This window comes from Oncorhynchus mykiss, chromosome 2, assembly GCF_013265735.2.
Source record: "Oncorhynchus mykiss isolate Arlee chromosome 2, USDA_OmykA_1.1, whole genome shotgun sequence".
NCBI lineage: Eukaryota > Metazoa > Chordata > Actinopteri > Salmoniformes > Salmonidae > Oncorhynchus > Oncorhynchus mykiss.
Genome location: NC_048566.1, coordinates 23,729,036 through 23,752,861, shown reverse-complemented (window position 1 = coordinate 23,752,861; position 23,826 = coordinate 23,729,036). Strand labels below are relative to the sequence as shown.

The 23,826-nt window shown below is 44.8% G+C and overlaps 1 protein-coding gene across 3 annotated transcripts in view; it reads right to left on the bottom strand.

The window, feature by feature from the left end:
- The window catches only part of nphs1 (NPHS1 adhesion molecule, nephrin), a 60,200-nt gene that overhangs the window by 6,357 nt on the left and 30,017 nt on the right, over window positions 1–23,826 (bottom strand). For all 3 annotated transcript variants that reach the window (XR_005035922.1, XR_005035925.1, XM_036942939.1), the window contains exons 10-24: window positions 21,568–21,725; window positions 12,134–12,275; window positions 11,672–11,796; window positions 11,372–11,540; window positions 11,001–11,130; window positions 9,322–9,494; window positions 8,205–8,345; window positions 5,768–5,908; window positions 4,508–4,632; window positions 3,901–4,063; window positions 3,515–3,671; window positions 2,934–3,085; window positions 1,772–1,883; window positions 1,397–1,578; window positions 1,084–1,125 (exon numbers count right to left, since the gene is read on the bottom strand). Coding sequence is in view for 1 of the 3 variants with exons in the window: in XM_036942939.1 (XP_036798834.1) it covers window positions 1,084–1,125; window positions 1,397–1,578; window positions 1,772–1,883; window positions 2,934–3,085; window positions 3,515–3,671; window positions 3,901–4,063; window positions 4,508–4,632; window positions 5,768–5,908; window positions 8,205–8,345; window positions 9,322–9,494; window positions 11,001–11,130; window positions 11,372–11,540; window positions 11,672–11,796; window positions 12,134–12,275; window positions 21,568–21,725 (2,112 nt within the window). In the remaining 2 variants the exon portion in view is untranslated. The remainder of the gene's footprint in view (window positions 1–1,083; window positions 1,126–1,396; window positions 1,579–1,771; window positions 1,884–2,933; window positions 3,086–3,514; window positions 3,672–3,900; window positions 4,064–4,507; window positions 4,633–5,767; window positions 5,909–8,204; window positions 8,346–9,321; window positions 9,495–11,000; window positions 11,131–11,371; window positions 11,541–11,671; window positions 11,797–12,133; window positions 12,276–21,567; window positions 21,726–23,826) is intronic.

Genomic DNA, 23,826 nt, shown 5'->3' with positions numbered 1-23,826 from the left:
CAATGATCCAAAACATAAAGCAAAATCTACAATGGAATGGTTCAAAAATAAAAATATCCAGGTGTTAGAATGGCCAAGTCAAAGTCCAGACCTGAATCCAATCGAGAATCTGTGGAAAGAACTGAAAAATGCTGTTCACAAATGCTCTCCATCCAACCTCACTGAGCTCGAGCTGTTTTGCAAGGAGGAATGGGAAAAAATTTCAGTCTCTCGATGTGCAAAACTGATAGAGACATACCCCAAGCGACTTACAGCTGTAATCGCAGCAAAAGGTGGCGCTACAAAGTATTAACTTAAGGGGGCTGAATAATTTTGCACGCCCAATTTTTCAGTTTTTGATTTGTTAAAAAAGTTTGAAATATCCAATAAATGTCGTTCCACTTCATGATTGTGTCCCACTTGTTGTTGATTCTTCACAAAAAAATACAGTTTTATATCTTTATGTTTGAAGCCTGAAATGTGGCAAAAGGTCGCAAAGTTCAAGGGGGCCGAATACTTTCGCAAGGCACTGTATTTTCAATGGCCTAAACAGCAACAAGATAAGAGGAAGTGGTGCCAACAGTGGTTGAGATGATTGAAACTCCTGGGTCATGGTTAGCAGCAGACCATGTCCTTAAGCTCCATGGAAAGTGCTGTGTGATGTGAGTGGAAAACTACTGATATATCATTGTATGGGTGGGAAGCTTTGCTGGGATATAAGAGTGCTGCGCCACTCGAAAGGCACATATACGGCTGCACCACTCGATGGGCGCCCATTACAGCTGTTGCGTCTTTGGTATTTAACAATTGAACTTCACTCTGAGTTTTGACTCTTTTGTGGTAAATACGTTGCATAATGAGTCAAACTTATTAAGGGATAATAATAATCAGTATGTAAGCTGGTCTCTCACTTCCTTTATTGATAGAAGACTAACAGAAGGAAAGAAAGTAGCATTTATGACCACGGCTGCCATAACTACAGTACCATTACTCAAAGAGCACACATTTAAGGGCATTTGAGGTGCATACTGTATATTAACATGATTTAGCCAGCTTAGAAAATAGGTGTTTTCCATAGTTCCAAAAAATATTGGGTAAACTTACCTTCCCCTAAGGGATCCTCTTCCTGGACTGCTCCTTCCCACTCTGGTTAGAAGAACCATGGAAGACAGGGAAAAAAACATCAATGCTGTTCTAACACTGCAAGATAAACCTGGGTCAAATGTCAAATGACATCCTACTCCCCATATAGTGCCAAGACTATTAATGTTCTACAAAATGGGGCATAGGATGTCATTAGAGACATAACCTGATCTCAACACCAGCTGGGCAGGAGTTCAAACCATCTAATGTCCGACCATTGTCCCTCTCCTAGCTTGGACCCAGAAGTCATGTTGTGAACTTGCTCTAGACTGACCCTCGGTGGTGATGGTGAGTACTGAGTTGTTGTCTGCGTAGCCACTCTCTCCCATGGAGTTGAGTGCGTTGACAGAAAAGTTGTATGTAGTGGCGGGGGACAGGCCTGTCACAATGAAGATGTTTGCTCTCGGAGGGAACACATCCACGTAGAGGAAACTCACAGAGTCAGCCCAACGGTACCTGTCAATCAACAGTATCTTAGTCAGTACAGGGATGGGCTCTAACCTGACAGGAGTGAAATGGAATTGACCCTTGATCCAGACCTGTTCCTAATATCCCTATCAAGGATGTGTTGGTTGCTTATGAATGCAAAGAAGAGATCACAATATTTGACACATCGTGTTCGGCCAAACTGTAGTCAATGCTCTATCACCTGACACGGAATCTCTGCTCCAAGCCCCCATCGAAGCCTGGGATCCATTCTAGAGTTGCAGAGGCATGGGTGAAGCTGACCAGGCGGAATTCTGAGGGAGGATCTGGTTGATCTGTGTGTTAGAGAGAGAGATGGAAGGTAAGAGAACGAGAGAGGGGGTGGGCAGAGAAAGGGAGAGAAAATTGGTGGGAAAAATGTAGAGAAATGGAAAGAGAGAGAGAGAAAGAGGGGGGGGGGTAGATTGAAGGGTAGGTGAAATAGGAGGATAGAAAGGATAAACAAGAGAATGACAGAGGAAGAGAGCAGAAGAGAAGGAGTTCAGCACTAGAATGAGAGAGAGAAGCTGTGCTTGCAGGCGTATAGGCAGCTCTGTTTGCAGAGTAAATCATTTCCATTATCAGTTCCGCTCATAAGATACGAGGTTAGAGGGGTCAGTCTTATTTGGATCTGTCTTTTTTTAATCCAAACAGCGGCAGCGAGGCGGGCAGGGATAGAATACAGCCTTCTTTCCGTTCCCGGCCTTCTGATGATAAGGAAGCATATAACATTTATTATCGCTGCGTCAGATTAATTATGAATATTCAAGGCAGTAAAAAAAAAACAGAGGGAGAGAAAAAAACAGCATTGAATATTGAATTGTATTTCACGCTTTTAAACATTAAATGAGTCCAATGGAGGCCAGGGGGCTCGCTGGGAGCAGGGGCCGTGTTGACATCGCCGGCGTAGGAACACACTTGCTAGTGAGCCAGAGGGCGACTCAGCCTATCTGACAGAGCGAGGAATTAGAGCTATAGGCAGGGGATAAAGGAGAGATACTCGGGTGTCTGACACTGAGGACTGACACTGAGGACTTGCTCTTCCTACAGTCGAGAGAGACAGAACATTTTCTCTATAAGCTGGAGGGTCCTCCCACACTAATAAAATTGTGGACATGACAGCACATACACAAACACACAAACACTATGGATGTAGCTAAATTAGGACCATTGGGACTCTAGCAGTTGGCTGTAAAGTACGTGTTTTACATCATAGCAACATCCCTGGGCCCTGATATCTGACTTAACCTTTGACCTTTTACCCATTCACACACACACACACACACACACACACACACACACACACACACACACACACACACACACACACACACACACACACATACTGGTGCTGAGCAGTTGGATGTTGAGTGTGTCTTCTCCCAGAGTGTTGCGAGCAGTGCAGGTGAATACTGCGTAGTCCAGCGCTGCACTCACATTCACCACGGTTACCGTGCTGGTGTGTAATGAGCCCTCCCTAACGGTCTTCTCCTGGTACCTGCAGCACACGCAGCACACACACACACACACACACACACACACACACACACACACACACACACACACACACACACACACACACACACACACACACACACACACACACACACACACACACACACACACACACACACACAATATGGTTATAGGGCAGACAGCAGGCACTGTGACAGGTATTTGCATAGGGAGAGGCAAAGTCCCAAATTAAGATTTAATGGTGAGATACTGAATGAATGTATAAACTATGGAAACGAATCTAGTTATCCACCATCATGAATATTTTGCCACATTCTCATGACACAGTAGTTTACGTTTCTACATTGTTGGGGATATGTGTGGCTATGTTTGAGTACGTGAGCGTGTGTGTGTGTGGAACGGGGAGAAGGTGAGAACCAGATGGAGAGTGAGGGGTGGGATGTGCTCTCACCTGGGGTGTATGAAGTCTATGGGCACGCCATTTTTAGCCCAGGAGAAGTGGAGCCGGGGGATGCCCTCTCCCTGGCACACCACCTCAGCTGTTCTGGTGCCATCCCCTCTGCTCGCCACCTTATTCCACTGAGCCCCCTTCTGGAGCTCTGGCTTAACTACACAGGAAAGGACAAACACACAGCCAGAGATGTTCACATTGTACATGTACAAACAGAAATGGATAGACAGAAACATGGAATACAAGCAAATTAATACAGATATGCATAGACATAGTGAATGGTGCCACACAAACAAAGACACCCACAACACTTTTCCATTCCATTGCACCCATGATGTATTCACACGACAGGATTGATAGATCTTGGTAGAGCTCGTTAGACTCACAGCGCACCACCAGCTGGACTGAAACGCTGGCAGGGGGCTCTATGTTGTTGTCGGCAGTGCACTGGTAGCGTCCGGCGTGTGCCCGAGTCGCCCCTTGGATGGTCAGCTGCCCAGTGGCCTCATCCTGGCTCTGCTCCCCCATCTCCTCCATCTCCCCCTCACCCTGAGGAAGACAGGGATAGTGGCAAATGAGAGGAAGACAGGAGGACAGCATGCACATCTTCGTACACCCCCACCCCCTCCTGTGCAAGATCAGTACAGGTACTCCAGGGGGAGCGGCGAAAGAAAGAGAGAAAAAGAGTAAAAGAGAGAAAAAAAGAGAGCAGTAGATACAGGATAGAGAGCGTACGTTGATGAATGTGCCCTTTAGTTGCCGCGCCATAATGAAAGCAATTTTTCTGGATTTGGGCCAAGTGTGGAGCCGGGAGCCGGGAGAGGTGGGGCGGAAGGATAGTTAGAGCCGCTGAAATATGGCACATCTCTGCATTTAAGAGGGGGAGTGATAAACGGCAAGAAATGGTCAAATAAAAGAAAGGAGGCCAGATAAAGGGAAATCAAATCAGGAGAAAGGAGAGGTGAAATGAGATGGGGATATGGGGGTTCTCACCAGCCATTTCCAGGAGAACATTTCAGTGTTGATGATGGGGTTGGCATCTGCTACACAAAACAGGTCTGCTGTCTCCCCCACGTCCACATAGACTGGGTCCTTCTCCATCTTCACACTAGGGGCATCTGGGGAGTAGACAATAAGAAAGTAGGACGAGAGAAACAGTAGGAAAGTACACTTCTACTTTAGAACTTAAGGAACAATCAGTCACTCACCGACCTCCGACCTCCAACTCTCTCTCTAATTCTATTAATTCTATTCTATTCTATTCCATTCTATTCTATGCATCACTGATCCTACAGACACCCTGTACATACTGTAAATAATGACCTTTCTCTAAGTGACCACTTTATATGAAATATTTGCCAATCAATTTAACCCCAGTATATTTTAGAACTGTCCCAACCCCCTACTGTCAGACACCCCTGCCCAATTCAATGTCCCTAAATTGGGCCACATCACCCTGGAGGTTCCCCATTGCATGCCGCTTGTCCTCCACTTTAACTTTGAGCGAGACAGAGGCAGGGAGGGTGCAGTCATCATGGCCCACTTTCCCTCCTTCCATCCCTCCTTCAGTCAGTCACTATGTCCTGAATACAGCAGCACTATGACTCCATCAACATACTGTAGTGTAATCCCTTTCCACCTGACTGTGTGCTCTTCTCTTCCTGTGGGTGCCATCTACTTATAACAGTAGTGGCATTAGTGTCCCAACGCCCCCGTCTGTGCTCATACACACAGCACACTGATGGAATTACCAGAGACACTTATGGCCTTCTCACACACCACATTCATTTTAACCAGGAACAACATTGTTAAGTAGGCTACAGCGCCACCCATTAAAGCTATTACAATCCTCTATACATTATGGAAACCTCCAACTGTCAGGTTCCATCGGATCAGGACAGCGCTGTGCTGTCTGTCCATTAGGCTTGTACTGTACTGTAGGTTTTACTGGAACATTCAGATCTACATTCAGAACAGTGCGATTGTTACATCATTAAGAGGGCAGTGGGATGGGGATGTGTCGGTCGGTTGGTTCAAGGTTGTGACAGAATTGGTGTTTTTGGGTATACAACACTAGCATGTAATGTAGGTGGCTTGATGAACCACACTCGCATGAGGACTGAGTAACCTTGCCTGTCCTGAGTCCTGAAGACTTGTGTTCAATCCCTGAGCTAATGCCTAGACTTGAGTTCAGTGTTCTAACACGGTGTTGAGGTGAGTAGACAGACCAGATTCAACGCCAGTGAGACTTACACTGTACGTCCAGAGTGATGGTGGTATTGTCAGACCCCACCTCGTTGGTACAGTTCACAGTGTAGACCCCGGTGTCTCTCCTTGTCACATTCCAGATCTCAAACGCTGTGCTCTCAGTAAAGTGGTACCGAGGATCCATTTCTGTTCATAAACACACACACACACACACACACACACACACACACACACACATACACACACACACACACACACACACACACACACACACACACACACACACACACACACACACACACACACAGACACACACACACACACAGCCGTCCACAGCCACACAAAAATATTCATTATAAATGCAGAAACCACACGTCCCTAAGCCACTCATGGCTTATAAGTGACATCTAATGCTATATTATTGATTGGCCTGGCAAAATTCCCACAGAAACAACAGCCCATGTGTCAGACCACCACTGTACCACAGCACCCCTCCTTTAATGGCTGGGTAACCCCTCTGGGAGGTGGGTGCAGTGGTGGAGGTTGAGGTGGGAGGTTAGTGACAGGAGTGTGGTGGCTGTGGCCCGATGACAGGGAACTACAGACTACAAAGGGAAGCACAGCCGAGAGCTGCCTAATGACACGAGCCTACCAGACGAGCTAAACATCTTCTATGCTCGCTTGGCGGGAAATAACACTGAAACATGCATGAGAGCACCAGCTGTTCCGGAAGACTATGTGATCACGCTCTCCGCAGCCGATGTGAGTAAGACCTTTAAACAGATCAACATTCACTAGATTACCAGGACGTGTACTGCGAGCATGCACTGATCAACTAGCAAGTGTCTTCACTGATATTTTCAACCTCTCCATGTCCAAGTCTGTAATACCAACATGTTTTAAGCAGACCACCATAGTGCCTGTGCCAAGGAGCACTATGGTAACCTGCCTATATGACTACCGACCCGTAGCACTCACATCTGTAGCCATGAAGTGCTTTGAAAGGCTGGTCATGGCTCAACATTTACACCATTATCCCAGAAACACTAGACCCACTCCAACTACCATACCTGTCCAACAGATACACAGATGATGACATCTCTATTGCATTCCACACTGCCCTTTCCCACCTGGACAAAAGGAACAACGTGAGAATGATATTTATTGACTACAGCTCAGCGTTCAACACCATAGTGCCCTCAAAGCTCATCAATAAGCTAAGACCCTCGTACTGAACGTGTCCATCTGCAACTGTATCCTGGACTTCTTGACAGGCCACCCATAGGTCAGGAAGGTAGGCAATAACACATGCCATGCTGACCCTCAACACTTAGTCACCTCCTGTACTCCCAGTTCACCTACGACTGCGTGACCACGCATGACTCCAACACCATAATTATGTTTGCTGACGACCGACAACGACAACTTATAGGGGAGGAAGTTAGAGATTGCAAGACCAACAACCTTTTCCTTAACGTCAACAAGACAAAGGAGCTGATCGTGGACTACAAAAAACGGAGGCCAAGCACGCCCCCATTCACATTGATGGGGTTGTAGTGGGGCTGTAGTGGGTCGAGAGCTTCAAGTTCGTTGGTGTACACGTCACTAAGGATCTATCATGGTCCACACACCAACACAGTCGTGAAGAGGGCACGACAACATATCTTCCCCCTCAGGAGGCTGAAAGGATTTGACATGGGCCCTGGCTGCATCACCGCTTGGTATGGTAACTGCTTGGCATCCGACCGCAAGGCACTATAGACGATAATGCGTATGGCCTAATGCTCCCTGCCTTCTAGGACCTCTATACAAGGGGGTGTCAGAGGATGGCCCTAAATATTGTCAAAGACTCCAGCAACCCTAGTCATAGACTGTTCTCTCTGCTACTGTACGGCAAGTGGTACTGATACACCAAGTTTTGAACCAACAGGACCCTGAACAAGCCATAAGACTGCTAAATAGTTAGTTAAATAGCTAACCAAATAGCTACCCGGACCATCTGCGTTGACCCTTTTGGCACTAACTTTAAATATGCTACTGTTACTGTTTATTATATGTCACTTTATTCCTTATTCCATGTACATATCAACCTCGTACGCCTGCAAATTAACTCGGTATCGGTACCACGTGTACAGTGTATAGACAAGTTATCATTACTCATTGTGTATTTATTATTACTTTTATTATTGTGTTTTACTTTTCTATTATTTCTCTATCTTTTTTCTCTCTGCATTGTTGAGAAGGGCCGTAAGGAAGTAAGCATTTCACTGTTGTTTACAAAGCATGTGATGAATAAAATACAATTTGATTTGATTTGAACAAGAATCCCATCAGGCAGGTTCACATTGCAGCCCGACCTGCCATGTTCTATTTAGAGCATGAATGGCAGCTGATACGAGCACAGTTGCTGGCTCAGCTGTAGAGAGTTGGCTGGCTATGTAGAGATACCACAGGGAGAAAGGACGAGAACAGGGTGGATCACCTTTGTGCAGCTCCTCCTTGCGGTAGAGCCAACTGCAGGAGACGTCATCTGGATTGGCCGAGACCAGCAAGGGAAGGATGGCTGTATCATCCTCCACTACCTGTATCTTCTGGGGATGGTCAGGGATGAACTCTGGGGGATCTGACACACACACACACACACACACACACACACACACACACACACACACACACACACACACACACACACACACACACACACACACACACACACACACACACAAAGGGAAAAAAACATACAAGCGCAGACACAAAGAAACCATGTCAGCCATGAAAGGCGACAGCAGGGCAAATGAAAGAAAAACCTGTTGAGAAGCGGTGTCCACCAATATCACAAAAATACTGAATTCACACAGGAGGCCGGGGTGAGAGGGACGGAGAGAGAGAGGTAGGTAGAGAATGAGGGCGGGAGGGAGGGAGGGAGGAAGGGAGAGGGACAGGCATTAAAACACAGAGTGACAGTAGTGTTGTCCAACAGCAGCTGCACACAAACACACAGTGACATTCCTTCATGCTCGCACGGAGCAGCAGGCTTTGAAAAGCTGGCTGGCTACAGCCTGCGAAACAGCATCAAAGAATAACATGGCTGTGCTGCAAAGCACACACACAATTAGAACAACACTGCCGTAGAGCCTGACTAACCCACAGTCACAACAAAGGAATACAGTAACACACACTCATACACGCACGCACACACACACACACACACACACACACACACACACACACACACACACACACACACACACACACACACACACACACACACACACACACACACACACACACACACACACACACACACACAGAAACACACACAAACACAGAGAACATCACAAACACACACAAACAAAACTGCCTTCCATGCACACTATCGTGTCACATTACCATCATGCTTCATGCTTTATTTTTCTCCTACTCATAACTGTGCACACATTTTCAATACTTTATTTGGATCCCCAGTGAAACAAATTAAGTATTCACAGTGAAACAAATAAAATATTCACAGTGAAACATATAAAGTATTCAAAAGCTCTGTATAACACACAGAGAGAAATAGACACATGTATACAACCCACACACTCTTCACCACTCACAGAGGACGTTGAGCTTGTAGAAGGTGTTGACTCCCTCAGACAGCAGAGAGCTGTAGGCCTGACAGGTGATCCTCTGGCCATGGTGCTGGGAGGACAGGGGGAGGGACAGAGTACTGCGTACTGATATGCCCCCAAACGTTGTGTTCTTAGGAGGCAGATCCACCCCTTTCAGCCTGGGAGAGAGAGAGATGAGAGGAGAACATTTGGCGGGTCTATTTTGAACATTCGTTAAATCCGTGGCAGGGTTGCCGTTTTAATTAATAAAATAACAACTTCACATTTTTTTCTGTGCTCTGACAGTTAATTAATTTATTCTGTAGTGTGTGCGTGCCATCAGAGCAGCACTGAGACAGGCTGCTTGCACAGAATGCTCACAGTGGTGCTGAGGAAAACGTCAGAGAACGATAGAGGCCTCTAGTGGCTAAATGACCGTTTTATCATGGGCAGCGTCAATGAGGGCTTCCATCATGCTTCCTCCATTTTAAAGTAGTCAAAGTATTCAACTGGGTGGGGATTCCTATGGGTTGTAGCCTCGGTGGCGGTGCCTATGCTGTCACAGATGCTATAATGGCACAGATATAAAGATTTGCCCTCTATCTATTTACTATCTTGTAAAACGCATTATCCTCTCCTGCTTTCCCACTTCTTGCTCTTCCCCTCATGTGACTTTCACTCACTACTCACCGATCTTACCTGAGCTAGCTAGCTAACTAACGTCTACACGTAATGGCAGCATTTGATAACACAATTAATGCAAGTGTAAAGCCAACTTATGGAAAACAGTTCACAAGTGAAGTTACATGTATGTTAACAGGATATTGTTGCCTAATCATTCACCCATTTTTACCTACCTCATCCCCATACTGTTTTTATTTATTTACTTTTCTGCTCTTTTGCACACCAATATCTCTACCTGTACATGACCATCTGATCATTTATCACTCCAGTGTTATTAATCTGCAAAATTGTAATTATTTGCCTACCTCCTCATGCCTTTTGCACACAAGGTATATAGCCTTTTTTTTCTCTCTACTGTGTTATTGACTTGTTAATTGTTTACTTACTCCATGTGTAACTTTGTGTTGTCTGTTCACACTGCTATGCTTTATCTTGGCCAGGTCGCAGTTGCAAATGAAAACTTGTTCTCAACTAGCCTACCTGGTTAAATAAAGGTGAAATAAAAATTTAAAAAAACGTTAGCCCATGGATGGATTTTGACTCAGCGTGCAAGTCTGTGTTGATGAGGGCAGTCCAAAACAGACCTATCGTCCAGCAGGTAGAACAAGGCTTTTCAAAACTTAATTAGGCCTATTGCTTGCTTTAGTAAGCTACAACTTGCTTTTGTCTTTTCAAATGGCTGCATGCAATCACGTAATTATTTGAATAGGCTATGGCATTGGGATAGGCTACTACTGTCTATAGGCCTATATGCCCTAGGCCTACTACTAGTCATAACAATGAAATCAATTGCTATGATCTGGCGGTTTGCGGGCGAGTTTGGGTACAAACTACGGGCCGGGTTGCGACAGCTTTCTGTCATGATTGGCGGGTTACGGTGCAGCCGCGGTATTGTGGCAGGTGCGGTTTGCAAAAAATAGTCCTGCACAAGACTGTAGTCTAGGGTCTCCATTAACTCCACGGCCCACAGACCGGCTCTGCTTAACCTGCCCTCCCCTCACCTGGTTGAGCCCAGGCTCCAGGAGATGTTGGCCTGGGGGTTGCTGCTCCCAGACAGACATTCCAGACTGAGGTTTTGGCCCCGACGCAGCTCCTTCTGCTTGGCTATGATTGTCACACTCACTGCAGGGACTGGCGAGGGGTGTAGGGGTAAAAGAGAGAGGACAAGACACCACTGTCAACATACTGAGGCTGCTGATTCCGTGTCTTTGCAGCTATATCTTGAATCTACCTATCATCTTGAATCTACCTATCATCTTGAATGAATTATCTATCATCTTGAATATAGCTAATGCTTTCCTCCTCTATTAGTCATGTCCATAAAGGCTCGTATTAATCCACTCATGCCCAGAGCCCGGTCTGTAAGACTCACACTGGACCATGAGTTTGACAGAGGCGTTGAGGACCATCTTGGCCTTATTGGTGGCATTACAGCGGTAGGTAGCCATGTTGTCACTGGGCTGGAGGCGCACGACCAGTTCTTTGGACACGCCTTTATCAGAGGGCACCTGTTTGGGGTAGTCTGATAACGCCTTCTCATCCTGCGGTGTGGAGAGGAGAGTAGAGAGTGGAGGACATGGTACTGTACAGACAGAGAGTCTTAACTGTTACAACTTTTGACAACTTAACCAATCGAAATGTATGTTGTCATACAATACACACATGTACACACCTTGTACCAGTTGAGGGTTCCTTTGGGACTTCCCCCAATAGAGAAGCAGATGAGGCGTATGATGGTTCCTGATCTCAGAGGAAGCCCTGGGGGAGGGGCTTCTATCCACACTTTCTGAGGAGGGTCTGGGAGGGGAGGGGGAGGAGGAGAGAGAGATAGGGGTGAAGGGGAGGGAGTACAGAGAGGAAGGGGAGAGCGAGTGAGAGGGGAGGGTGTAAGGGAGAGAGAGATGGGGGAGGGGAGGGGGCGGGCGGGAAAGAGAGAGGGGGTTATGTCTATATTGTTATAGTTACAGAAAGCACAGATTGAGAGTGTTGCAATTGTTACTGTACAATGCACAGTTATGTTCTGGTTGTGCAAGGTTTTTTCACAATTGTACTTGTCATAGTCATTCAATAGAGATTCTCTACAACCATTAGGCTTGTAGGGTTGTTGTCGTCACAGTCCTATCCAGAGACTCACAGAAAACAATGAGGTTGTTGGACTGGCTCTTGGAGAAGCGTGTGCCCTTGTTGAAGGTCTCACAGGTGAGGGGCAGCCCGTTCTCCTCCCGAGAGACAACATGGGTCAGGTTAGACATGGTTGTCTTCCCCCCGTGGTCTCCCTGGAGACAGGAAAGGACACATGACAACATCAGGAAGAGACAGGAAGTTCTAGTGTCCCTAAACATTTTCCTTAAAACATGTTAAATACACAGTAAGCTGCTCTCAGGAAATACAATAATAATGCTGTTTTGATGCTGGAAATGAGCTTTGTGTCTCTCTAAGTCTTGTGCTCTACTTACATTGTGCCTGGTCCCTGATAATAAACAAACAAATACATCACATGCATATACTTCTTCCTGCAAAAACCCGTAATAAACTTAATCAAACCCCCATTTGCTCCTGCATGATGCTAGTCATGTCTGCTTTGCACGCAGGGTTCATCAAGGCTTTCATTGAGATGATTAGTGCAAAAGCCTTTTCCAGAGAGAAACAGACACAAGAAGGAACGCGTTCACAAAGAACCACCACTGAGGTGTCAGTCTTTATTAACCCTCAGACGTATTCAGGCACATTAAAGCTGGATAGAATGCAGCAGTAAATGCTAGATCAGATGAAAATTATTTCTCCAAATGAACAAAGAGCCGAAATAATGGTTCTCTCAACTCCCATGTCAGCTTTTATTCACTTTTATCTCATTAACATACTCAAAAGCCAAGAGAGAAGAATACTGGAACCCTTTTTGAGGATTCACTCATTGGCAAAGCCTTGTGTAGTATAGATTGAATAGTAGTTCTTTGGTCAGAGCAGAGAAAGAATGAAGAACAGATTTAATGTGGTTAAGGTGGAAACTCTACACGGAGTAGAATAATATGAGTTCTTTCAGAATCAAAGGCTTCTCTCACAGATGCTTGTCATTGGGCGCTCGAGATGTGCAAATCAGACTGCCTGAAGTCTGAATTAAGTATTTTAAGTGTGTATTGACTTCTGAGGTGTAGTTTGAAAGGTAATTTTCAATTCAATTTACAGTACATAAAGAAGCCACAGCAGGCAACCAATACATGTACCGAAATTACAGAGGGTCATATACACAAAAAGTCAAAGTCTTGTTTCCGTTGTAGTAGTCTTGTTTCCTATTGGTAGGCAAAGGGACTACAAAGGGAAACTCATCCGCGAGCTGCCCAGGGACGCAAGCCTACCAGATGAGCTAAATGCCTTTTATGCTCGCTTCGAGGCAAGCAACACTGAAGCATGCATGAGAGCACCAGCTGTTCCGGACAACTGTGTGATCACGGTCTCCGTAGCTGATGTGAGCAAGACCTTTAAACAGGTCAACATTCACAAGCCACTGGGCTTGACGGATTACCAGGACGTGTACTCAAAGCATGCGCAGACAAACTGGCAAGTGTATTCACTGACATTTTCAACATCTCCCTAACCGAGTATGTAATACCTATATGTTTCAAATAGACCACCATAGTCCCTGTGCCCAAGAAAGTGAAGGTAACCTGCCTAAATTATTACCACCCAGTAGCCATGAAGTGCTTTGAAAGGCTGCTCATGGCTCACATCAACACCATCATGCTGGAAACCCTAAACTCACTCCAATTCGCATACCTCCCCAACAGAGCCATAGATGACGCAATCTTAATCACACTCCACACTGCCCTTTCCCACCTGGACAAAATGAACACCTATGTGAGAATGCTGTTCATTGACTACAGCTCAGCATTCAACACCATAGTACCCACAAAGCCCATCACTAAGCTAAGGACCCTGGGACTAAACACCCCCCTCTGTAACTGAATCCAGGACTTCCTAACGGGCCGCCACCAGGTGTTAAGGGTAGGGAACAACTCATCTGCCACGCTAATCCTCAACACTGGGAACCCTCAAGGGTGCATGCTTAGTCCCCCCCCTGTACTCCCTGTTCACCCAAGATTGCGACTCCAACACCATCATTAAGTTTGCTGATGACACAACAGTGGTAAGCCGGATCCCCGACAACAATGAGACAACCTTTGGGGAGGAGGTCAGAGACCTGGCAGTGTGGTGCCAGGACAACAACCTCTCCCTCAATGGGAGCAAGACAAAGTAGCTGATCGTAGACTATAGGAAAAGGAGGGCCGAACAGGCCCCCATTACCATAGACGGGGCTGAAGTGGAGTGGGTCGAGAGTTTCAAGTTCCTTGGTGTCCACATCACCAACAAACTATTATGGTCCAAACACACCAAGACAGTTGTGAAGAGGGCACGACCACAACCAGATCCTCAAAAAGTTCTACAGCTGCGCCATCGAGAGCATCCTGCGGTTGCATCACTGCCTGGTATGGCAACTGACTGTAAGGGTAGTGCTTAAGGCCCAGTAAATCACTTGGGCCAAGCTTCCTGACATCCAGGACCTATATACTAGGCGGTGTCTAAGACTCCAGTCACCCAAGTCATTGACTGTTCTCTCTGCTTTCGCATGGCATGCGGTACCGGAGCGCCAAGTCTCGGACCAAAAGGCTCCTTAATAGCTTCTACCACCAAGCCATAAGACTGCTGAACAAGAAATCAAATGGCCACACAGACTATTTACATTGACCCCACCCCTTGTTTTTACACTGCTGCTACTCACTGTTTATTATCTATGCACAGTCACTTTACATACTACCTCGACTAACCTATACCCCCGCACATTGACTCGGTACCATTAACCCCTGTATATAGCCTCGTTATTGTTATGTACTTTTCTTGTGTTACTGTTTTTACATTTTTACTTTAGTTTATTTGGTAAATATTTTCTTAACTCTATTTATTGAACAGCATTGCTGGTTAAGGTCTTGTAAGTAAGCATTTCACGGTAAGGTTTCACCTGTTGAATTCGGCACATGTGACAAATACAATTAGATTTGATTTGATTTGAAGTGGCTGCAGGGCAATACAAGTGACATGGGCACTCTGTGCCATACATTCCATTATACACATATTTACATATTTACATAAAAAGCAGATATGCACATCTACCAAATCACTTCACCAGTGCAGAGTGGCTTTACACTTTGCTAGGAGGCTATGTCAACATTAACCAAGCCTTGCAGTAGTGTTTGAACCTAAGACTGGCAGAAACCATTTTATCTCAGCCGGGAGTTTGTTCCACTCTACTGCTCTTGTACCAACATGGCACGAAATCTGTGGCACTGCCTCTCATGGTGTAGGAATGAGAGTCCCTAACAGTAGTAAGGGGGTTCTTTAGACACTGGGGGACTGTACATACATTTTGTTGCTCCCTGCCTACAGACAGAAGCTAAAACAAGAAGCTCCCACGCTGAGGTCTGTTCAACGCTGGTCCGACCAATCTGATTCCACGCTCCAAGACTGCTTCCATCACGTGGACTGGGATATGTTTCGTATTGCGTCAGACAACAACATTGACGAATACGCTGCTTCGGTGAGCGAGTTCATTAGAACGTGCGTTGAAGATGCCGTTCCCATTGCAACGATTAAAACATTCCCAAACCAGAAACCGTGGATTGATGGCAGCATTCGCGTGAAACTGAAAGCGCAAACCACTGCTTTTAATCAGGGCAAGGTGACCGGAAACATGACCGAATGCAAACAGTGTAGCTATTCCCTCCGCAAGGCAATCAAACAAGCTAACCGTCAGCATAGAGACAAAGTAGAATCGCAATTCAACGGCTCAGACACAAGAGGTATGTGGCAGGGTCTACAGTCAATCACGGATTACAAAAAGAAAACCAGCCCAGTCACGGACCAGGATGCCTTGCTCCCAGGCAGACTAAATAACTTTTTTGCCCGCTTTGAGGACCAAAACATGCGGACTCTCCTTCACTGCAGCCGAGGTGAGTAAAACATTTAAACGTGTTAACCCTCGCAAGGCTGCAGGCCCAGACGGCATCCCCAGCCGCGCCCTCAGAGCATGCGCAGACCAGCTGGCTGGTGTGTTTACGGACATATTCAATCAATCCCTATCCCAGTCTGCTGTTCCCACATGCTTCAAGAGGGCCACCATTGTTCCTGTTCCCAAGAAAGCTAAGGTAACTGAGCTAAACGACTACCGCCCCGTAGCACTCACTTCCGTCATCATGAAGTGCTTTGAGAGACTAGTCAAGGACCATATCACCTGCACCCTACCTGACTCCCTAGACCCACTCCAATTTGCTTACCGCCCAAATAGGTCCACAGACAATGCAATCTCAACCACACTGCACACTGCCCTAACCCATCTGGACAAGAGGAATACCTATGTGAGAATGCTGTTCATCGACTACAGCTCAGCATTTAACACCATAGTACCCTCCAAACTCGTCATCAAGCTCGAGACCCTGGGTCTCGACCCTGCCCTGTGCAACTGGGTACTGGACTTCCTGATGGGCCGCCCCCAGGTGGTGAGGGTAGGTAACAACATCTCCACCCCGCTGATCCTCAACACTGGGGCCCCACAAGGGTGCGTTCTGAGCCCTCTCCTGTACTCCCTGTTCACCCACGACTGCGTGGCCACGCACGCCTCAAACTCAATCATCAAGTTTGCGGACGACACAACAGTGGTAGGCTTGATTACCAACAACGACGAGACGGCCTACAGGGAGGAGGTGAGGGCCCTCGGAGTGTGGTGTCAGGAAAATAACCTCACACTCAAAGTCAACAAAACAAAGGAAATGATTGTGGACTTCAGGAAACAGCAGAGGGAACACCCCCCTATCCACATCGATGGAACAGTAGTGGAGAGGGTAGCAAGTTTTAAGTTCCTCGGCGTACACATCACAGACAAACTGAATTGGTCCACCCACACAGACAGCATCGTGAAGAAGGCGCAGCAGCCCCTCTTCAACCTCAGGAGGCTGAAGAAATTTGGCTTGTCACCAATAGCACTCACAAACTTCTACAGATGCACAATCGAGAGCATCCTGTCGGGCTGTATCACCGCCTGGTACGGCAACTGCTCCGCCCACAACCGTAAGGCTCTCCAGAGGGTAGTGAGGTCTGCACAACGCATCACCGGGGGCAAACTACCTGCCCTCCAGGACACCTACACCACCCGATGTCACAGGAAGGCCATAAAGATCATCAAGGACAACAACCACCCGAGCCACTGCCTGTTCACCCCGCTATCATCCAGAAGGCGAGGTCAGTACAGGTGCATCAAAGCTGGGACCGAGAGACTGAAAAACAGCCTCTATCTCAAGGCCATCAGACTGTTAAGGCAGGTTACCTTAGTGTTCTTGGGCACAGGCACTATAGTGGTCTGCGACAGGTAGCCAAGAGGTTAAACAGCCACCACTAACATTGAGTCTAACACTGACTCAACTCCAGCCACTTTAATAATGGGAATTGATGGGAAATTATGTAAAATATATCACTAGCCACTTTAAACAATGCTACCTAATATAATGTTTATTCATCTCATATGTATACGTATATACTGTACTCTATATCATCTACTGCATCTTTATGTAATACATGTATCACTAGCCACTTTAAACTATGCCACTTTGTTTACATACTCATCTCATATGTATATACTGTACTCGATACCATCTACTGCATCTTGCCTATGCCGCTCTGTACCATCACTCATGGTATCATATATCTTTATGTACATATTCTTTATCCCCTTACACTTGTGTTTATAAGGTAGTAGTTTTGGAATTGTTAGCTAGATTACTCGTTGGTTATTACTGCATTGTCGGAACTAGAAGCACAAGCATTTCGCTACACTCGCATTAACATCTGCTAACCATGTGTATGTGACAAATAAAATTTGATTTGATTTGATTTACACAGTTTCATGGGGTAATCTCGGCTATCAGTTGAAGCTACTGTAGTTCGCTGAGCTGAGAAGGGCCAACATGACATTCTATTCTGAGCTGTCTCTAGCTTGTTCTTGAAGAACTTAGGGTAGCTGCTGTACAATTTAGTACACACCAAAGTGAGGCTGCACTAATGCTACTGGAAGTGTTTTCTGGAAGCTTCCTTTATCTAGCGTGTAAGCTAGGCAGGCTACTACCTGGGAAGGTCTCCCACCCAGAAGTACGAGATGGAGAGGGGGGCGGGTATTGGTTGACCTCAAATCTCCCTACTGGAAGCCCGAGGTAGGGGGAGCGGTGGAATCTATCAAATAGCGAACCTCTAACTTTGTACAGTACTAATGCAATTAGTAAAATCAGTTACAATACGAAATGCTCCCAAATAAACCACAATTCATTCATACTACTGTGAATATATAGTTTCACAGACATATTGTTGCTTTTTCGGGGGGGTTTGTGCGAAATCGTTAAGAATAACATAAAACCAGTCTGCACACCACCAAGGTGAATTGGTTGACAGTGTTGGGGGATGGGTAATATATTGATGCTCGAATGCCAAATCAACACAAATGGATAAGATAAGGTCTAAGGTGTCAGATGCCCAGTTTAGGAAAAAGAGGAAAGAAGAAGAGGAGAAACGCGCAAAAGATAAAGGTATGCAGCTATGTCATCTCTTTATGAGTATAATATTATGCATGTAATGAAATAGGCTAGTGTTATGTATGTTAGCATACTGTATGTTGCTATGTTACTTGCAATGCTATTACATATAGGGCAACAATATTCAGTTTTCTGTCCAACTAACTTACGCAATATTGGATATAATTTCACACAGTTTCATCATGATAATGATGATTGCCTGCAGCAAAACGATAACAACCTAACTAGCACATTATTGATTTGGCTAACTTTCAAGGAGGTGACATCATAAAGGTTTTCTGTGATTGTATTGACTAGGTCCTGAGCTCAGTAAGGGGAATTTCCAATGCTGTAGGCTAAATTAAAAGACATCTATATTATGCTGATATTTTGGACTGCTGACTTCACATGACAGCAGTCCAGAACACCAAAACTGCATATTGAGTCTTTTGGGGTGACTTATGCCTAGAATTAGCCAAGGAGGTTGTATGGTTCAATTGGTTCCTATTCTGAAAATGAATGACATAATGACATGTATATTGAATTGTGCAACAAATGTATTTAGGGTGTCAGACTCATATACTGTATTTCAATGCAAATTCAGAGGCCAGCACCCTCTGGCACTGGCCAGGATGAGGAGCTATCTACCTCCTCAGTCACACAGGCCACTTCAGAATGATCTCGGAGCCTCAGGATGAGGAGCCATCCACCTCCTCACCCACACAGGTGTCTTCACAAATGTTGTCTGAGCCTGAGGATGAGGATGAAGACCCATTTGCTTCCACTTCTCCCCAGCAGGATTCTTCGGATGTGTTTGTGCGCACGGGCATGTGTGTGTGTGGGTACACACACATGTGTTTATGTGTGCATGCCTGCATAACATAAACAAAATAAATAATTTCCCTTTTGCAAAGTTTTAAGTTTCCATATTGTAGGTAACAATGATGATTTTATTATTACTGGATATGTATGTGGGATGTTCTACCACTATAAAAGCTGTGAATCACATGTGTAAACTAATGCCCATGTGCTCTTCATTAGAAATGCCTGTAGCAGCATCCCCACCAGATCCTGCTGCTGAGGATGAACCACTGTCTACAGACCCTGCTGCTGAGGATGAATCACTGTCTACAGACCCTGCTGCTGAGGATGAACCACTGTCTACAGACCCTGCTGCTGAGGATGAACCACTGTCTACAGACCCTGCTGCTGAGGATAAACCACTGTCTACAGACCCTGCTGCCGAGGATGAACCACTGTCTACAGACCCTGCTGCTTGAGGATGAACCACTGTCTACAGACCCTGCTGCCGAGGATGAACCACTGTCTACAGACCCTGCTGCCGAGGAATAACCACTGTCTACAGACCCTGCTGCTGAGGATGAACCACTGTCTACAGACCCTGCTGCTGAGAATGAACCACTGTCTACAGACCCTGCTGCTGAGGATGAACCACTATCTACAGACCCTGCTGCTGAGGATAAACCACTGTCTACAGACCCTGCTGCCGAGGATGAACCACTGTCTACAGACCCTGCTGCTGAGGATGAACCACTATCTACAGACCCTGCTGCTGAGGATAAACCACTGTCTACAGACCCTGCTGCCGAGGATGAACCACTGTCTACAGACCCTGCTGCTGAGGATGAACCACTGTCTACAGACCCTGCTGACTGGCCTTCGGTTCTGACAAACAGAATTCGGACACAACTCGTTTGCAGAGGACTAAGTTAGGTACCATCTAACTTTGTTTTCCCAAGGAGTGAGTGTGATGGAAGAAGTTGCCGCCACCAGTATTTCAGGAAGACCTTGGTGAGTGGTGAAAAAATCCCTAGAAGTTGGTTGGTGTATTCTGAAAGAAACAACAGCCTCTTCTGCTGCAAACTTATTTGTAAGAAGAAAATTAATTTAGCAGGACTGCCAGACTGGAAACATATAAATTATTTTCTGACTTCACCGAACACCAGTCCAAAACACCAAAACTGCATGAAAACATGGAAAGAACTGACAATGAGGATAAAAAAGGGGAAACAATTGATAAGCATGAGATGGCACTTATGGAGCCTGAGAGGATAAAATGGAGAGAGGTGTTGACACGTCTGACTGCTATTGTGCAGTCTCTGGCAATTAGAAATCTGGCACTAAGGGGACACACAGAAACACTGTACTTTCCATCAAATGGAAATCTCCTCAGAGAGGTTGAACTGACGGCACAATTTGATCCAGTCATGAAAGAGCACCTTAACTGTGTCCAAAAAAGGACCTCGAGTCACACCACCAGCTACCGTGGCCACCAAATACAGAATGAACTCATTGATTTGTTGAGCAGCAAAGTCATTAGATGTCAGCCACACTGAACAGTTGTCTGTTGTGATTAGAATTGTGTCACTGAAGGAGGAGCCCCACATAAAGGAACATTTATCTAAAAATTCCTTTTGCGGACTGCAGATGGAGGTGTTATGATAATGGGGCCAACAAGAGAGGCAAAAATGAAGGTGTCCAAGCCAGACTCCTGGAAATGAATCCAAGAGCTCTATTTGTGCCATGTGGGGTTCACACATTGAACCTGGTTATGTTTGATGCTGCTAAAAGTTCTGTTGATTCCATGGGTTACTTTGGCATCTTCCACAAACTGTACACCTTGATCTCAGCCTCCACACAGCAATAGGCCACCCTGAAAAAACGTGTGGACATCACTTTGAAGATGTGGACTGAGACAAGGTGGGAGAGTAAAGTTAAGCGTGTCGAGCCACTGAGGTATCAGGCAGCAGCGGTGAGAGAGGCACTGATTGAGGTGAGGGATCAAACCAAAGACCCTGTAATGAAGATTGAGGCCCAGGCCTTGTCAGAGGAGGTGGGATCATACCGCTTCAGCGTCTTGAGCCAGGGAGCCATACAAGCTTGAACTGCCACTGTGATTCAGTGTGAGAAGAAGTGTGTGTCGAAGTAAATGCAGGCCCCCTACCTCTTCCACACTGACCACGGTGGTGTTGAGTTCCCTGAAGCCCAACCACCAGCGGATGTGTACAGGCGGGTTACTGGAGGAGGTGTAACAGCACAGGGTCACCTCCTCTCCCTCTCTCGCCTCGAACAACCCCAGCACCATCACCTTCTCTGGCTCAACTGACACACACACACACACACACACACACACACACACACACACACACACACACACACACACACACACACACACACACACACACAAACACACACAGTAAATTCAGTCAATAAAGTGCTCTGTGTCAGGATCAATATTTTATAGAAAGGATGGAAAGACTGGATTTGAAAGTAAAGGAAGAAGTAAAGAAACCATTTCCAATCTATCAACATCACTTTATGAAGTCTTGTCCTCTCCTGAGGTTTTCCATCCATTTCAAACCCATACTAGTTACCAAAGCCTGTCTATATTCAGCTATACCAGGAGGGATCTTTTATTGTTATTATAATTTTTTAACCCCTTCACCACCCCCCCTCTTCGAGGACATATATCTTAGCTTTTTTTTATAGCTTTTATGCTACATATTCATACATTTTACCTATACATTTTACATACACATTTTACATATACATTTTACTTCTACATTTGACATACATGGCATTGTTATATATAACAACAATACATTACCAATCAAACTCTTTAATCCCAACCCTCAGCCACTTTCAGCCCATCCAACCGATCACCATAGACCGCCCTTGTTTGGTTTCCATGTGCCATATATTTTTCAATTGTGCTGTAATGTTTTACAACATGTTTTAATCTTTCTAATCGTATATTATTCACAGATTGTGAGCTAAAGATGAAAACCTTTCCTACGAGTGTTATTATAATATTTATTGACTGGCTATGCCCAACACTGCTATTTGTATGGTTAATTGTATGTATGGTTGATTTTTTAACCATTCCTGAACCTGTGACCAGAGACAAGCTGCATAGGGGCAATACTAGAATAAGTGTCTCTTCGCAACAAAATCTACAGAGCTGAGACTGTTGTATGGCCCATATACAGTACATAGCATTCTGTTGGTGGCAAGAGTTTTATATAATAACTTAAATTGAAAAACTCTAAGTGTTGAGTTATGTATAGTTGTTCGTACCAGTTCATAAACCATGTGCCATGGAATTGGTACATTGAAAATCTCATCCCACTTATTTTGCAACCGGTATGTTGCAGCTGTCAACATTTTTGTCCTCAGATGAAACTGGTATATTTTTTCTATTTATGCCAGTTCCTTTCAGCCAATTTGTATCTTTAATATATGGCAGGCAAACAAGTTCTCTACCTTCTCCCTTTTCCACTTGCCTCCTCTATTTTTTTGTGGAAGTGCTGCAATCAGTTGGTTGTAAATGTGTTTTGAGCAGATATTCCCATATATTTTTGATAACTACATATTTGACATAACTCCTCCATTTCTATTCATAATAGCATTGATAAATATAACACAATTTTAAAACGTTTTTTCGATAATGAATAGTTTTTTACTAATGAATATATTTGATCTTAACCATAACATGTGTTGTAATATTTGTTCTATCTTTTCTGGAGTATAAAATTGAAATTGTAACCAGCTTTGTATGGCTTGTTTAAGAAAGGGCAATACTTTAAACAAATTTACATTTTCAATTAGTTGGAAATTAGAATTTTTGAGCAAAGAATTAGCTTTTCTTAATAATCTACTGGAGAACCATTTTGGGTTTAAGTATAACTTATATATGAGTAAAGCTTTTAGTAAGAGGTTTAAAGCTTTAATATTTAATAATTTTAGCCCCCAAACTCATATTCATTATATAAATAGGCACATTTAATTTTAATTTTTAATTTTGTTAATTTTGTATTTTTTTTTCTCATATGATATCATCTGGAGTAGGCAATGCCACTAGTAAGTAAGTAAACTGTGATAGGACCAAATAGTTAATCAATGTATTTTTCCATAAATAAACAACTATTTACCTCTCCATGGTTGCAAAATCTTATCTATTTTTGCTAACTTTCTATTGAAATTAATTGTGGTAAGTTAATTTATATTTGTTTTTAGATGTGAATACCAAGTATGTCTACTTCACCATCCGCCCATTTTATTGGTAAACTACAAGGTAGTATAAACACTGTATTTTTGGACAATCCAATACGTAATGATACACCTGTCATAATTAGGTTTTAATTCCGAGAGGCAGAAAAGTGATCAAGATCTTCAATGAGACTGTGCAGAGATCCAGATTGCG